Source organism: Ictidomys tridecemlineatus, chromosome 2 (genome assembly GCF_052094955.1).
Source record: "Ictidomys tridecemlineatus isolate mIctTri1 chromosome 2, mIctTri1.hap1, whole genome shotgun sequence".
Classification (NCBI taxonomy): domain Eukaryota; kingdom Metazoa; phylum Chordata; class Mammalia; order Rodentia; family Sciuridae; genus Ictidomys; species Ictidomys tridecemlineatus.
This window is the reverse complement of record NC_135478.1, coordinates 139,109,647-139,127,165: the sequence shown is the minus strand read 5'-3', so window position 1 is coordinate 139,127,165 and position 17,519 is coordinate 139,109,647. Positions and strand designations below refer to the sequence as shown.

The 17,519-nt window shown below is 39.7% G+C and overlaps 1 protein-coding gene across 4 annotated transcripts in view; it reads right to left on the bottom strand.

The window, feature by feature from the left end:
• The window catches only part of Elmo1 (engulfment and cell motility 1), a 557,509-nt gene that overhangs the window by 340,735 nt on the left and 199,255 nt on the right, over positions 1–17,519 (bottom strand). For 3 of the 4 annotated variants that reach the window (XM_021722279.3, XM_078039850.1, XM_078039851.1), the window contains exons 8-12: positions 17,283–17,382; positions 9,587–9,738; positions 7,163–7,241; positions 2,843–2,887; positions 1,766–1,816 (exon numbers count right to left, since the gene is read on the bottom strand). In XM_021722279.3, the coding sequence (XP_021577954.1) occupies positions 1,766–1,816; positions 2,843–2,887; positions 7,163–7,241; positions 9,587–9,738; positions 17,283–17,382 (427 nt within the window). The remainder of the gene's footprint in view (positions 1–1,765; positions 1,817–2,842; positions 2,888–7,162; positions 7,242–9,586; positions 9,739–17,282; positions 17,383–17,519) is intronic. The other variant, XM_005319199.5, reaches the window with a different exon arrangement.

Below are 17,519 nucleotides of genomic sequence, written 5' to 3'. Positions count from 1 at the left end.
GAGACAAGGTGGCTATTGTCATTCCACCCACTCATTTCTCTGAAGATTCCAACCTCAAGTGCCACACCCTGGAGGTATGAAAAACAAGCTAAGCCTTCTTCATCCATCATTTCCAGCTCTTCATCTCCCACCTGGATCCCTCTCCTTGCGCAAACACCTTCAGTGAACTACACCTTACTATTGACTGCAGCTTCCACATTTTTAGGGCCAAGATAAAGAATGGCCTATTATGAATCTTTCTGTACTTTCTACAAAGCCATAATTAGATGTAGAATCTATTAGGCTGTTTTACGAAGACACTTTTCAGATTTCAGTTTGGGGGTGGGGGGCATTTTGCCATCCCTGAAGAACTGGAACACCTCTTGTTTTATCAGGTGGTGAAATTTACATTTCATTCTTGGTAGCCAGGAAGTTTAAAATCAAACTTGATCACCAACTGCAGTCCTTACCATCGGCCTTGAGTTCTAGAATATTTAGTTTCTTTACCTGAAAAAAGGTTTTCATTTTTGAGAAAAGGAGGCAGGGAAGAGAAAGAGAGAGAAAAAATGTGTGTGTGTGTGTGTGTGTGTGTGTGTGTGTGTGTTGTATCTGTATGTGTGTGTATGTATGTGTTGTGTCTGTGTGTGTGTGCCTGTGTGTGTGTGTGCCTGTGTGTGCCATGTATTTCCTAACTGACTCTGAGGCCTTGCCAATTTCTAGAGATAACAAAGTACTTCTTTCATATGCAAACCAGCTGGAGCTCATGCCACCAGCCCTCTGTCCTCATCACCAAGGAACATGTCCCAGACAACTAGAACAGTCCATAAATTCCAAAACCCACTGAATTTATTGAAACTTCCTAATCCTAAACCTGCTTAGCCACCTTCTCTAGCCTCATGTACTCCTTTCCTAGACAGTCACAGTAAAGGCTCTTGGTCACACTGCCCCTGACTCCTGACCAACCTGGCTTCCTGTGAGGCCCCCTCCTGGTTGTGGTCAGCTCTTCCTTTTGGGAATTATAAGTAGCAAGCTCAATGACCTCTAGACCTGTTGGCTTCATCATAACTGAGCAATAATAAAACATTGTGTGTGTGTGTGTGTGTTGTGAATTCTAAGCTTGCTGAACTGGAATCGTATTATCAGATTTTTTTTTTTCATTCTAAGCAGAAAACCTGCTTCTCTCAAGTAGCTGAGAAGGCCTCAGGAAACCTTGCCGTTTGGTTTAGTTATAAACACTCACAGTGCGACTTGAAGGGCTACTTTCTCCCTGAGGTACAAGATCAGTTCTGCACTGCAGTTAGTGAACGGTTCCCATGTACTTTCCTTCTTTCCTCCTGTAAGGGGGCCAAGAAAATAATGGCCAAAATTTCAAGGCTTCTCTCAGGGCCTGGTATGTTTCCAGACAGCTTCCTCATTTTAAAAAAAAAAGTACAAGTTCATTTTGGTGTTTTTTTTTTTTTTTTAAAGCCCCTGATGTCCTTGACTGAAAAGCCAAAAGTCTCAGTGTCTGTACTAAACCTGCCACAGGAAGAGGAAGGTCCAGCTCCTCAGGCCCCTTTGCTTCCTAGAGCAGGGTAAGACTCCTCCCGCCAATCACAGGAGATAATTCCTGTGGGAAAGCCTTACTTACTCCAGTTCCAAACACACACATTCCCCTCCTTTATAGACCCTGCTGCTTCACCACTGTTCCTGGTCACAGAGCAATCACAACTGAGACCAAAAGAGAAGTGACAGTGCACCAGGCCGCTCCTCCCAGCAACACAGTCCCAGCCCCTGAGGTACTCACTGTTAGAATGATGGAGCGCAGCTGCTTCTGAGCCAAAATATTCGCCATCTCCTGTAGAAGAAAAGCACACCCACACGAAGGCTTAGGTTAGAGAGACACATTTCAGCAGGGCCAACAATGACTTTATCCTGGGGTGTGCTTCATAACTGTATATCAGCAGTATTTCTTAGGAACTCCCATTCAAATTATTATTTTTTTGCATATTCCATTTAGATTATAAAAGCCAGATGCAAAAACAAGGAAGGAAAATCTGGCACCTGTACACTATTTTTTTTGCCTTTAGAAAATTCTTCTTTGCAGAAAAAGGTGAGTGCTGAATAAAAATCAAACATTCCAAATGAAAGCAATGGGGTTCTCCATTAGAAAGACTCATCATCTTTTATTAGACTGTGTGCTGAAAGCTTCTGCGAGGCAATGCATGCTTACTACAATATTGTCCGATATGAAAGAACCATCGCTTTAAAGAGCGAGGTCTTCTAAAAGCCAGTTCACTTTTATCTGTGCAAGACCAAAGGGGGAGTAGCACATACCCCAGACCGGAAAGCAGGCTCAGTGGGGTTTTAGCAGATGTCCCATATCTGGGCAGATGCCGAGCTCTGGTGTTCATACTCGGCTTCCACTCTGCTAGGGTTCATTCCTGCAGGTTGTGCTTTGTGCTCTGGCATTTCCTGACTGGCACAGAGAACTTAGGAGTAGTTTCACGGACAATCTTTATCAATACTGACAAGTAGATACTAACTGGAAAATTAAAAAGTAGAGCATGGCCTTGGCCTTGGTGAACTTTCAAAAAAGCTCAAAATACTGCTCATATTCAGGAAGACACTGAGATGCTGGTTTTTGGTGGGGAGTATTTTTGGCGTTGCTACTCTTACTAAGCAGAGAAGAAAAAACTAAGCTACGATTCAAACAAAATAACCATAAATTCTACCAAGGTTGAAATAAATGTGCAGAAAGCTAGGAGAACCAAGAGCATGTGGGGGAAGGAGCTACGAGGGGACACAGGCAAGGTGGACAGGAGCAGAATGGCAGAGCGGGGCCTACTTATTCAGGCTGACGGAGGGAACGTGGGTGACTTACAGTCAGAGGACAATCAAGGATGTCAACATTGCTCTCTACATCAACCTAACGGCGTCATCGCCACCACAGAAAGGAAAGCAAGCAGGAGAGAAGAAGGGATGGAAATTCAGAGCACTCTGTTAGAGGTTGGCAGCTTCAACGCAAGGCCCCTTCTGACCCACCACACTGAGAAGCCGGTAAATACTGTCAGACGATTCCCAAGGGTGGATGGCATGGGAGACCAAACCCAGGACAAGGTCCTCTCCCCCACTCTTGGAAACTCAAAAACTAGAGCAAGGACACTATTCAGAAACAAGCTCAAGGACAACCCAAAATGGAACCTGTCCTCCACACTGCAGAGAAAGTAGCTCTCTCCTCCCTATCTAAACAGAAAGGCCTGGAGGTTTGTCTTGTTTTGCTTGGTTTTGTTGTCTTGGACCAGATGACTAACAAAAGGCCCAAAGAATCCTACATCTGTCTTAATTTCCGTCTATGAATTTTATAAATATCCTTTATAAAAGTGAAAGTACTGCCCAATAGTCACATGAATCAAAAAAGAAAAAAATACTCCTTCTCGATGCCTTTTTTGGCCTGTTTATAAAATATTAAAGTTAGAAGTGACAACATATTTCTGATATCTACTAGAGCATTCATTAATTATCTGTTTACAATATTTATCTTCTGCATAACACTATGGGCTTCTCATGGGAACAGAGAATATATTATGCTTTGTATTCCCAGCTCAAGGCGAGATGTCTAGCACCGAGCAGACAATAAATGTTTGCTAAAAGAACAAATGAATATTTTATGCTCCCCTCCTGTGGAACAGAAGCTTCATCAGAGAGAAAAATTATGTATGCTTGTCCACATCATGGATATTTTTGTCTAATATTGGGGAATTGTGTAAACATGAGAATCCATGGGGAATGTTTTAGAGCACTAAAAAGATCTAAAATCATAGATAGACACAAATATGGATCTAGATATACCAACATAGAAAGACATCCGCAAAATATTTTTTTAGTTCTAAAGGCAGATATTTTTCCTTAAATGAAATAATGCACAGAGTATGCTTGCCTTTAATGAAAAAAAAAGGATACATGTAGAAGAATATTTGCATAGAGCAAAGCAGGAAGCAGAGCCATGAGCCATGAGAGTCACAAGGTTCGTGAGGAACTGCAGTGGTTCTTTTTCTGGGTATGCAATTATGGGAGTCTTTCAAACTTTTTTCAAGTCTGTCTTTTCTGAGTTTCCTATCAAGTCCTTTAAAAGTCTTTGTTTCAAATAATGCTTATCAAAATCACCAATGTCTATAAAAAATTTTGGAAGACACCTCATCAACACATTTGCCATTAAAATAGTAATTTGAGCAATGGCAAATCATTGTAAGGAATTCACTCACTTAATAGCAACCCCTTTTCCTAAAAATCCATTGTGCATGTTCCCATCATTTGTGCAGAGAAAGGAGAATGTCTTTAGTCCAGGAAGCATGGGAAAGCAGGACTTCCACCCCAAGGACAGCCAACCAGAGCAGATAGGAGGGAGAGGAGCTTTAAATTCACTTTATACAATTTAAAAACTAAAGGAAACCCAGATAATAAAGTCCAATGAATGTGATGGAACCCAAGTCAGCAAAAGAAGCTAAAATAAATAAAAGTATTAGACTGAAGTAGGTTTTAAACACACAAGGAAACAATGAGTTCTGTAAGTGCAATACACAAGTTTTTAGACTACATTTTAATCTAATTGGAGCAAGAAAATGGTCCTGGTATCTTCTATTCTTCTGGTAAGTGTTTGTGTGACAAATACAAGGAAATTCTGTGGGTGGCACCCGCTTGATTGGCATTTGATGGAACTCTCTGCAGGTAAAGGCAAGGAGTCTGGGCTTCTAAGTCTGGCTCTTACCAGCTCAGTGACTTGGTCATTTTTTTTTTTTTTTTACTCCTTTTGCATCTCAATTTCCTCATTTGTAAAATAAAAATAATACAGCTTTCTCTTAATATGTGAATGAAATTAAATTAAATGATAAAATATAACTGAACATCATGCCTGGCACATGGCAGACTATTGATAATACTGTCATTAATGGCAGTGTTTGGCAGATTTTCCTATTTGACAAAAAAAAAATTTTTTTTTTTGAGAACTTTTAGTTTTTCAGAACATATGCCAATAAAAATGTCATGTCAAAATTAGCCCGGTTAAAACTTTATTTTACTGGCTTAAGTCTCAGCTGTTAATATAATCTTCTGTTTTATAGGCTTCCAGTGACCTTCAGGAAAAAAAAAAATAGCAAACTGTTCTTCATTAAGAACTTGCGATCATTTTTAGAGCACTCACAGCTCAGAAATGTTTTAAATTCAAAAATCATAATGCTTCCTTTGTTTTGATGAACAACAGTCTTAAATTCAATGGTTTATAAAGTCAACATCAATTTTCCATGGGCAAGTAAATAACCTGTGGCTACTTTTACTTCAAGGATTGAATTTGTCATATAATACTTTGTAAATTTTTGGTGGATTATATGTACGCTTTCTTAGCTGGATTGTTTTCGTAAATGGTTTAAAGTTATTAGATTACTCTATGTGGTGGTTTATTACATGGTCAGACTGTCTTATCTATCCATACTGCATAATTTAAAAAAAAAAAAAAAACTTGTTTCACAGAATCCAAAACTAAAGTTGTTTTGTTATTCCATTATATTTCCATTGGTATCAACATTCCAAAGTCAGTTGCAGATTGATACTGGGTTCCCTATGTGCCCATGGCCATGATAATTCAATTCAGTAAACTAACAGTAGTGTTTAGTGTAGAGGGAGATACAAAAGTAAGCCAGGTATATACGCCTTACTCAGGCCTAGATCCAATAAAACCATAGCCCTTGGGCAGGCATGAGCTTTCATTTCCTCTGATCTAACCTCTTCTTCCACATTTGAGAAAGGAAAGCCCTAAGAGTTCAGACCAGAATATAGTCCTCCCCACCCTACATTCTATCCTGATCTACATGTGGTTTGGCCAAATGTCCTCTATTGGGTCAGTAGAAGGATTATATTCCCTCAATGACCAGTTGAGAGCTGCCAGACAATTTTCTGGGCTGCCTGGGAGCTACCATGAGCTCAGTATTTAAGTACAAGTATCAAAGGAGTAGCCCACCCACGATCCCACCTCAGACCTGCGAAGTCACGCTTACAAGCCCAGCATAGGCTCCCAGAGGCCAGACACCTCTTCCTGGTTCTATCCAATTCAAATCAAACTCACAGGAAACTATAAAGCAACACCACTCACTATGCAAAAGTAGCACCTCTCCCCATGTAAATGTAGACCCTGAGGAATGAACAAATAATTCTAAATGGAAAACAAACCAGAACCCCTGGCTTTAGCCCCCGAGGTTTAAAGTCTGTAAAATAATAATAATAATAATAGTAAAATAAAAAGATTCTTGACTCAGCATTTTCCTAGTATGCTGGTTAACTTTCTAATTTCTTCTCAAATAATTCTTGGACAACCATCATGAAGGTCCCCCTCTGGTTTTCTAATGGTTAAAAGATCTGATATTTCCATGAAGGTTTTAAAGGAAGTGAATTGTGACCAGGGAAATATATTCTATGCTTTGTTGATAGAAAAAATACACAAGGACTTTGAGGTATGAGTTAAATTCCAAGACACAGCAAAATCAAAATTCTAGTTCTTTCACATCTCTCTCTGTAATGGCCCTTTCCCTAATGGAAGAGAAGCAAAGAACTACAGAGATAGCAAGGGATAGGCTTCATATGGGTACACTTAAGGGGCTCCCTTCTTTTTTTGCACAGAGGAGGGGAAAAGACTGCTCAGTCCTCCCAGTCACAGCCACATGGACAGAAGACATAGCACCAAACCCAGCCCCTCTGACATATCTCATCCAAGGGCTGTAATCTGCATCTTTTCCCTCCTTTCTTCTCACCTTTCCATCTCCCCCAACCCAGGGAAAGGCAAGACAGCTTATCCAAAATATAGGAACAGCACCTCCTTCACCCCAGTCAGCATCTATCAAACTCGCAGGGGTTCCATTGCTTCCAACCCCAACCACAGTGATGATGTAGTATTCTATGATTTGGGCTTCTACACTGAATCAGACTTCATGAAATGAGTCCCCTGTCCCAATTCCCCATGTTCTTCATCAGTCAAAGGGCTTGCCCATCCCCACCACTAGGCCCAACTGCAGGACAGAGCTGCTCTGGACAATCACCTGCAGAAAGAGCAGCAGAGCAGCCCAAAGAGTCTAGATGGGAAGGGGAGGATGTTCAGTGCATGAAACGTCCCCAGTCCTGGATACAGCAGTCATAAGACTAAGGTGCTGCAGCTTACCTGCCTTCTTTCATCAGGGGCCTTCAGGAAAAGTGCATTGATCACAGCGATGGTATAGGTTTGGATTTCCTGGTCTGTTCTATAAAGATACCGAACAACACAGCAAAGTCAGAAGAGGTGATCCCTGAGGCAGATGATAGTGAGGTTCATCATCACATACATGCACCCTCTTCCCAGGAGTTAGAAAGGCAGGGAGGGACTAGGAAACTCATTCAGCACTGAGAGTGTATTTCAACCACCACGAGCCTGAAAATAAGGTAGGTACAAAATTGCCATTATTAGGCACCTGGTGGAGATCATGCAGAAACACAGGAAGCCAGCTGGCTCTCTCCAATCTCTCTTCTATTAGGATTAAAGACGTGGGCCCAGGAGTTGGGGATGTACCGCAGCGTTAGAGCACTTTCCTAGCACATGTGAGGTCCCAGATTCAATTTCCACCACCATGAAAGAAAGGGGGGGGGGAGCATGGATCCAGGGGATATAGTCATGGTCACAATAGTCATTTTATGTGTGTGTGTGTGTGTGTGTGTGTGTGTGTGTGTGTGTGTAATTTTCTGTGTTATGCATGATATAGATCAGAGAGCAGCTATGGATACCTCCACATTCCTGTTCTTATTTTTAAAGGAATCTACTTTGTCTCCATGGCTATGATAACACATATTCCAAAAATCTATTTCCAAATGGAAACTTTTAATAGCAAGAAGAGTAGGTATTGATGTTTATAAATTTGTTTTTCACTGGAAAGAAATCAGGAATTCTAAATGAAGCACAAAATGAAAGTAAAGTGCATGGTGAACAGCAAACAAGAAGGACATAAGGCAGAAACAAAGGTGGCCTAGAAGCTCCATTTAGGTTTCATCTGTCAGGCTGGTCAGGGAGAGACAGGGCTTAGAACACAGCCTGTGGCAGGATGGGATTCAAAGCCCAGTTCTCCACAGGCTGCCTATGTGGTCTTGGACAAGCTAGTGAGTATCCCCAAGGCATAGTTTCCTCATCTGTAAGAACAATATATTTCACAGTGTTGCTGGGAGGAAGATAAAATGAGATAATGTCTATAAAACCCTCATCACAGTGCTTAGCAAATAATAAACTCTCTTCTTTGGTAAAGTGCATTGTGAATGAGCACATGTGCCCCTGAGAGTCAGAAAGAAGCTGTGACTATAAAGTTAATACATTTTACTTTCAGGGACATGTGAAATGGATCTTATTTCTAGAGAGGTTACATAAAAAAAAAATCTCCATTCTGGAGAACAAGGTACTATTCACTGAAGCCACAATGTACAGCTTCTTTGACTTAAATTTTAAATTCTGGTCATCCTCCTGTCTCCAAATGAAGGTGGAGGGGGGGAGGATGTGTTTTGGGAGTTTACATTATAAACACAACAGTTAACATTTTCAGTGTATTGAGAGAACTACTGAATACTCTCTCACACTTCTATCCTGCATCACCAACCCAAATGAGCCAACCAGATTTCCTCTTAAGAATTTGCACATGTGACCTGAAAGACCAGAGGTACTGCCACCAGAAACAGGTCATGCTGGTGCCAGCCAATATGCTACAGGAAACGTCTGCTGCTAAGGTCTCTTCAGAGGCCATAGCTTCTTTCACAAAAGCATTGTTACTTAAGTCATATCTGGATTCTAGTGAGATACTACTGTGTCCCTCCAATAAGCTCCCTCTCCTGTATAAGCTAACACAATTATTTGTTGCAACTTCAACCCCAAATACTTTACCAAGTAGCATTGTATAATGGAGTCCTTGTTAACATGGTATCATAAGAGGCAAACTTATTAGTCACCTCAGGGTGGACAGAAAGGAAAAGACTTCAGGTTGCCAGGTCAGCTATTGAATAGCCACATTATATCTCAAACGTCTAGGGAAAAGCACCTTTCTTATATTATAAAACACAAAAGAAGAATGTCACTGTTATCACCTTGAATATAACTCAGGAAGAAGCTTGCCACTAAAAATTCCTGGTTGAAAATGCCTAACATAAAATTTCCAATTAATTATGAAAATTAATTGGAAATAATTCATGATGTAATTCATGATATTACATAAGATATAATCTTACATAGTTAGGGAAAGACTATTAAGAAGAAAACAAAGGGTCTTACTTTGTCTTATTAAAAGGATAACTATTAATATCCACTAAAATTCATCAAAACTGAGAGTCTCCTAAGGTCCAGACAGTGTCTAGACATGAAACTCATCAGGGATGGAGAGTGGGTAGGAGGTAGTAATTGTGCTGCTTCAATGTGATGGTGGATGATTGTGGTACATATTTTGGTTATGGGACAACTCAATATTCTTTTTTTTTTCTTGTACAATTAATTGGTCCAATATATAAAGTTTCCCATGGCATGATTTCAGCTGCCTCCCTGAAGGGCACCCCTACTCCCAGGGCGCCTCCGCATGCTTACCCTTGAAGATGAGGAATGAGTTGGCCAATAGTGATCTCCTGTGCCACCTTCTGGTAGAGGTCATGGCTATTGAGCACCATTGACTCCAAGATGGCCAAGGACCGTTGCAGGATTGAGATGTCTATGGCTGACTTGTTCACAAAGCTTGCTATCTGAAAATCCAAGTGGGACAACATTGATTGCTCATGGTAAGCAGCGCAGGGAAGTAGACAAGGGAACAGATGAAGCAAATCAGAAACTCGATTAAGGAAACCACACATATAAGAAAACAGCAAGAAATCCATTGAGCCAACAATGACTGCTCACAACATCATTCAACAAAAATTGAACCTCTCTTTAAGAGATATCTTTAAAGAACTATTCTGTCTGGTCTTCTCAACCTTATTCTCTGAGCTTCAGGTTTCACAGGCAAGCAATTATAGCACATGTCTTATAAGGATCCCTGTGTTTCTCTGATGCAGTAATTTCAACAAATGCTAATAGCTACTCCTCCCCGATTCCCAGGCTAGTCCTTCACTCACACGATCCATGACTTTTACATTTTTATTATGTTCCTGTTATGTTCTTAAGGGACTCACACAAATCACACTTGTCAACACGATTGAAATGGCAAATTTTCAGTGCCTGGCCACTCTCCTGGCTATTCCTAAATAAAAAAAAAATAAATAAAAATGAAAAAAAAACTCCCGCCCCTATTCTTTCAATTTCTTATGGTTATAATAAATTCTTCTCAATTCTCCCAAATATAGCAATCAGGAAATCATTTAAATTAGCAGTGCTAAAAGTTAAAATACTAGTTTAAGCTCTAAAATATATTCCCTAAAGAATTAATCACTAAAGCCTCAATATAATAAATCACAATATAAGAGGGAAATAAAATAGGGGTTAGAATAATGGATCACAGCAATCCAAACAAATGGGCACCATAAAGGCTTTATTTTAGAGACCTCATTAAAAGTTATTGCAGCCTGTTGACAACTCATACTAAAAGGCCATTATAATATCAGCATAATGACTGCTTTCTTAAAAGCTGAATAACGTGGTCCCATGACCAGTAAGCACTCACTGCTTCCCTCTGTCAACACCAATTTCTCTCTTTCTGTTGTCCCACCCATCCTGGTCCTCATCCCCTCTCTATCCCTGTAACTCCGTAAAATGTGAATGTTCCCATGACAATTCCCAGTTGTCCTCCCAACTGTCTACAGTCCACAGACTCCCATGGAAAGTAATGGTGGGAGGGGAAGATAAGGATCCCCGCCTGCTCCGGATACATCTAGACCTTTGGGGTGGGAAATAGTGAAGGGAAGAAGTACAGGGATATTAGAGTTTTACATTCCAAAAAGCTATTATTTTATAAAAACCAACTACAGGAAGAGCATGAGAACTTAAGACCTTCAACAAACTGTTTTAGTTCCTCTCATGCCTAATTAAACTCCCCAACGTGTTTACTGTCCCTGGTAAGCATCTGCACTAAACCTCACATCTGCTCCAATCTAACAAACCCACCACATGAAGGCCACCTTTGGCCATTGTTCTCTGACAAAAAAAAAAAAAAATCCAATTGCTCTCACCCTGCATTCACAGTTTTATACTTAACTTAGGCCCCTTCTAAGTAGAGTATGAACTCCTTGACTTCTCCACCTCCAATCCCCTCACTTTTTAATGTCCCAGTATGATTGGAAAGCAAAGAACTCATAAAGACATTTGCTGGCAATAGTTCTTATTTTCTCTATTCTAATTCTCCCCTCATTGCAGGCTCCCATCTTGTCTTCACTTGTTAAATCTGGATGTTCCCTAACCCTCCCTGAAGCCTTCCACCTGAGCACCTGTTTTGGAAGTTCCTCCACCCCAGCCTTCATCCCCTCTTTTCATACATTTGGTATTTACTCATGGGTTGATTGATTCACTCAAGTAATAAGCATCGTGTGTGCCATGCCTACACCAGGCCCTCACAGTCCTACAGATCTGGAAATGCAAGGATGACCAAGAAACACACAGTTTGTAATTTCAGAGTCTTGCAATCTAGCAGAGATAGATAAAATATCATTTTCTATAAAATATATTAAATGTTCATTCTTGTCATAGAAAAGGTGATCTCCATTTGTATATTTCGACAAAGCCTCAAAATTAAGCGGTGTAACAAAAATTTCATATTCTTCTTTCTCTTTCTTTCCCTGTTATTACCCTTTCTCATGTGTCCATAATCATTAGTGATTAACATTCCCAGTTCCCTACCTTTCACCTCTGTGAATACACTTTAAATACATGCTAAATATACCTTCAGCATATTTATATACCACTGTCCCATGGTATATGCGGTTACTTCATGGGGATTAAAGTTCTATCTTCTTCAGTTCCCTCCATGTTCAAGTTTTCTAATGAATGGAAATTTACCCTCTACTTCCACAAATATTTTTGGACAATATTTCCTTTCTCAAAATGTTCAATTGCTGCTGGGCATGGTGGCATAGGCCTATAATCTCACCAGCTCAGGAGGCTGAGGCAGGAGGATTGAGTTCAAAGCCAGCCTCAGCAAAAGCAAGGCATCAAGCAACTCAGTGAGACTCTGTCTCTAAATAAAATACAAAATAGGGCTGGGGGTGTGGCTCAGTGGTCGAGTACCCTGAGTTCAATAGATGGTACAAAAATAAAAAGTTCAATTGCTTTTCACAAGTTTCCTGACATAAAATACAACTTTTTATAATGGTTCTTAAATTCTATACAAACCATTAACTCTCCCCTGTTCCCCAATGGGCTAGTTCAATGATGACAAAATCATGTGTTATCTTTGCTTTAATTCAGGGATATTTATAACCCACATACATATTTCCCTTCCATTGGCCATTTCTACTTATATCTTTCCTATGAAACCAATCTTTTACTTTCATAAAAACATTCTTTAAGAATTATTTCCTATAAGTTCATCTCTTCCTTAACATAGTACCAACGCTAAAGCAAGGAACCTGATGAGCATTTTGTATAACGCAGTGAGCTGTGTGTCTGCCTTATATGGACAGGGTGCGTTAAGTCTTATGTGCAATTCTGGAGTAGATACCAGTCACTTTTGAAGCGAACTTCTTTCTCTTGTCTGTGTCAGTGGTTTTAAACAGACATTTTGAAGGCCCTGTACTTTCACTGAGTGTGTATTGACAACAAGGTCAGGGCTGATCCAAAAGAATGTAATGATTATCTTCCTCAAGGGAACTTGAGACCTACTCACTAGTGAATGTTCAAATCAGGAAATGTACAAACATTATTATCTGTGCCAAGTTTGAAAAGTATAGATCTTAGTATAACTACAGACAGTTACAAACTGTTCAGTTAAATTTCGTTTTCCTTTACTTCTCAAAATATTCATAAAGGTTTCCTTTGTCTTCCAATCACTCCCTGCTCCAAGACTGCACTTTGGCAGACATAGCTCAGCTTCTTCTCTATGGTGCTGGAGATGGAACCCAGGCAGTGCACATGCTAGGCAAGTGTTCTGAGACTGAGTTAAACCTTCAACTTGACAGCCTCTATCATAAAGAACAGGTCAGAGGAGTTAGTGGTAACTATATATCTGACCTCATCATGCTGTTCATTCATTTAAAAATGCTACCTAAAAAATCAGAGGACTATTTAGGTAACTTTTAAGAAGCTAAGCGGCATCACAGTGCATGAACCAATAGCATAATAAATACTTCTTAGGGTCACTTAGAACTTGATCTCAAAATTCTTGTATGTTATCAAAACCAAAAAGAACCAAGGAGAGCATGAAGGGCCACTCTCAACTTTTAAATTGGTACTATGTTAAGGGCAGAGGCTTATAAATCTCTCAAAATTTTAGGAGGCAAAAATGACTGGATTTCTTTTTTTAAAAATGACTGCATGTTTGTCTAGGCACTGAAAATATGTGCAGGGTGAGCCAGGTCTCCTCAGAGCTCAGGCCTCCAGAGCACGTTTATGAAACTTTCCTTTCTAGAGAAGGCACTGATGTTGTATTTGGCTAGGAGGAAACCAACTCATAACCCAGAAAGTTCTTTTTTTTTTTCTTTCCTCTCCATGTCTTCCTACCCTTTCCCTAAGTAGCCAAGTCTTTAAAAAGCAACCACATTATATATTGGCATCAAGGGATTCCAAGTCTCAGAGTGTTTATGAAATGATGTTATTTATTGCAGCCACAATTTGTAAATCAGAACCCAGATCCATATGTAATGTAACAGAGAAAGAGACAGGGGCTGGCAGGGAAAAAATATTTCTCCAAAGTGGTATGAATTTGGCATTAATAGGAAGCCAACTTTGGACCATGGAAATAGGCATCTTTTGTCAGTGCATTTCCTAGTTGATTTTTGTGGAGATAAAGCTCCATTTAAAAGAAAGTTGCCTGCCTACAAATCCGGGGTTGTCAGAGTGCTGAATTTGATCCAGCTGATGAATAAAAAAAGTTAACCTTATAAAAAATTAAGTAATTTTCTGATGACAATTTTTCAAATGCATGTAAGAAATCTAAGTAGTAATGTAGGGGAAATATAATAACCGAGAATGAGACAGGGAACATATTAAAATATGTTCCCTTTTAAAAAAAATATTCAATTTTTTTTTAATTTAAATAGCCAAGGCTGTTGCCTTTGCTTCTTTGGATTTAAAAGAATTTTAAATCCCATTTCAATGAATGAAACCATTTTTTTAGGTACTCAGAAAACTAAATCATTGTCTTTGTTGATGACTACTAATCACATCATTTAAAGACACACAGCTTTGTCATTCTTTTTTTACTCATGACTGAAACTTTATTTTTAAAATATATGGACTGGGGCAGGGGCTCAAGGGTAGAGCACTTGCCTGGCATGTATGAGGCACTGGGTTCGATTCTCAGCACTGCATATAAATAAATAAGGGTCTATCAACAACTAAAAAAAATATTTTAAAAAATATATTAAATATAGCACCACTATATTGTCTCTCTTTTTCAAGGTCTATTGTTTTAAATGCTTCTAATGTTTCTAAGAAAATGCCATTTATTCATTTTATAGAAATGCATGAAGGTCTCCCTCAGCACCAGGTCATGAGGATAAAGTTATGAAAAAAGACAAGTTTCTCCCTCCTGGGCTCAGAGTCTGTTGTGAAAGACAGTGAGATGAACAAGAAAATCACAAAAATAGGAGAAGACAGTGCTGGCACCAAGTTACACACCTGAGATGTGAGGGGCACAGAGAGCAGTGGAAGTCACAGAGAAAACCATACTAATTAAACAAGGCTCCTGGCCTGACTTTTTGCAGTATTGGAGAAACAGCCCTGTCCTATGTGACCAAGGACGCCCCCTCTCACTATGACTTCACTCAACCCTCCAGTCACAGGATCCTGGCATCTAACCAGGCACAGTAAGACTCAGCTGCTATGTTCTGGAAAGGGACTACTGTGGGGAATCCAAGGAGCTCAAGTCAGTGACTACAACCTAATTCCAAGGCGTTCACATTCAGGATATGATAGTTACATTTTAGTAATTAGAGATGAGCAAAGCCACTTGGATATAGAAAAGAAAAGCCTGCTGCAAATTCAGAACAGTGTTAAAATTTTTGTTAGCATGAAAGTCTACAAAACCCAGTACCTTCAGAGTCAGGCTTGCTTCTTTAGAACTTATCTTAGAAAAACAGAATAGAACAATTTGTTTTCTGCTCTCATAATCGCAGGCCTCCGTTCCCTGCCACCAATTAAAGAATGTGCTTATAACACATTAGAATTCCTCTGGCTTTCTCATTTGTACTAGTTCCTTTGCTTTTTAGGAATTCATACCACTGACAAATAAAGACAGTCTTCCTTTTTTATATATGTTTCCTTTTGGTTCCCTTAACTTTTCTCCTTTGGCTTCATGGATTTACTTACATAAGGAAAGAAGGTCCAGAGTTACGTCAAGAAGGCTCTGAGTTTCCAATTATCTTTTGTCTTAAATAAATCTGCAACCCCATACAGACTTTCCGTTCTCGACACCCTCATTGAATCGAGGGGATTCCTCTGGCCTTCAATTCCAAGTGGCATCTTCCCCAAAATTTTAGTTACTTTAAATAGAAAATCAGTAACTTTCCCCAAGGAACACCACCTCAACCATGTAATCAAAAGACATATTGATGTCACATAACCCTGGAACAATGCACAGAGAAAAGGCACACCAATACTAATGTAAGACTGTTGTTCAAAATGCATAACCTTCCTTAGGTTGACCATAGAAGCATATTAGACATCTAAACTGAGAGAGACATTCTACAAAGTAACTGACCAGTGCTGTTTACAAGTGTCAAAGTCATGAATGACAAGGAAAAACCGAGGAACTGACAGACTAGAGATAAAACAGCTAAATTCTATGTGGGATCCAGGATCAAATCCTTAAACAAAGAAGAAAAACTGGTGAAATGAAATAACAACTTTACTATCATGTAAAATGTCAGAATCGGGGAAAACTGGATGAAGAGAATATAGGGTTCTCTTAGTATTCCACACATTCTATATTATTTTTACAACTTTTCTTTCAGACTGCTATTATTTCAGAATAAATGGCTTAAACTTGAAATGATCTTTATTAAACTTCACTGTGATTTTCTAGTCTTTGCACAGATTCACTGAAATTATTTTAGATAACTCTTCCCAAGATTCTGTACTTTTAAATTTTTGAATTCTTAACATTGCTTTATAACTAACACAACAGTAGACAGAAAAAAAATGTCAATTAACTTATTTCACAAATACTAAGAGAGGAAAACCTGATAACAAATACTAACCATTCAAGTTTAATAATACATTTTAAAGAGTTACACAGTCAGCTTTGTTTGGTTTGGTTTTGGTTTTGGTTTTTGGTACTAGAGATTGAGCCCACGGGAGCTTAACCACTGAGCCACATCCCTGTCCTTAACATATACATATATATATTTTAATTTTGAGACAAGGTCTCACTAAATTACTGAGGCTTAGCTTTGAACTTGCAATCCTCCTGCCTCAGCCTCTCCAGCTGCTGGGAATTACAAGCGTGCATCACCATGACTGGCAGGACTACTTATTTTTTCTCAGAAAAATAGAAACAGAATTGGAAATGTGCAGGCATGTCTTTATCATGTGTCAATTGCTGGGAACAGTAAGGGCTCTTCTGCCCTCTCTCCCCAAGCCAGGTCTACCTTGGCCCATCCCTTTATCAGATTCTTTTCAAAAAAGGAAACAGTCAAACTGGTCGATTCCTGAGACATTTATTCCCTCGGGATACAATTAGCAGCACCCTTTATCTAAGACTCCTGAGCCTGTGTGCCAGGCCTGTTTTCTTCTATCCCTGGTCCAAACTTAGGAATGTAGGAAATCATCAGTGGCCTTTGTTTCTTTCCCTGTCCCTGGGGATGGATCACTGAAGGATAGTAGGAACCTCATTTAGGTTTTGAAAACTTGGAGTCCTGCTTGGGGGCAGTGGTAGACACATGTATGGTCTTTAACAAGTGGCACGTTGACTTCCCTTAACTCTGGGTTCCCATATGCAGTCTCTTATAATGTCTGCAGAGACAAAAGGTCATTTTCACAAAAAATTTGGGTGCTCTCATCCCCACATACCTAATGCTATAAAACACCACGCTCACCTGTTAACATAATGAACCAAAAGAAACAATTATAGAATATTTTCAGAGAAAAAAAAATCTGTGAAAGAGGAAGCAACCTAAGCCCAGGGAAGCACAGTCCACGTTACCTTCTTAATAAATGCCACCGAAAATGTATCCCACGACACAATGCCATGGTCCATCAGCTCCACAAAGGCCGTCAGGGTGAAGGACAGCATGTCTCCAAAGCTGTAAAACAGAGTCATGGGCCCAGAACTGAGCACTGGGAAAGATACAGAAAGCCTCGGGAAAGCAGAATTTTCAAAGACCCCCGGCATAAGCCGCTGGACACAGACAACTTCCTCACACACCAGTGTTGGAAAGGG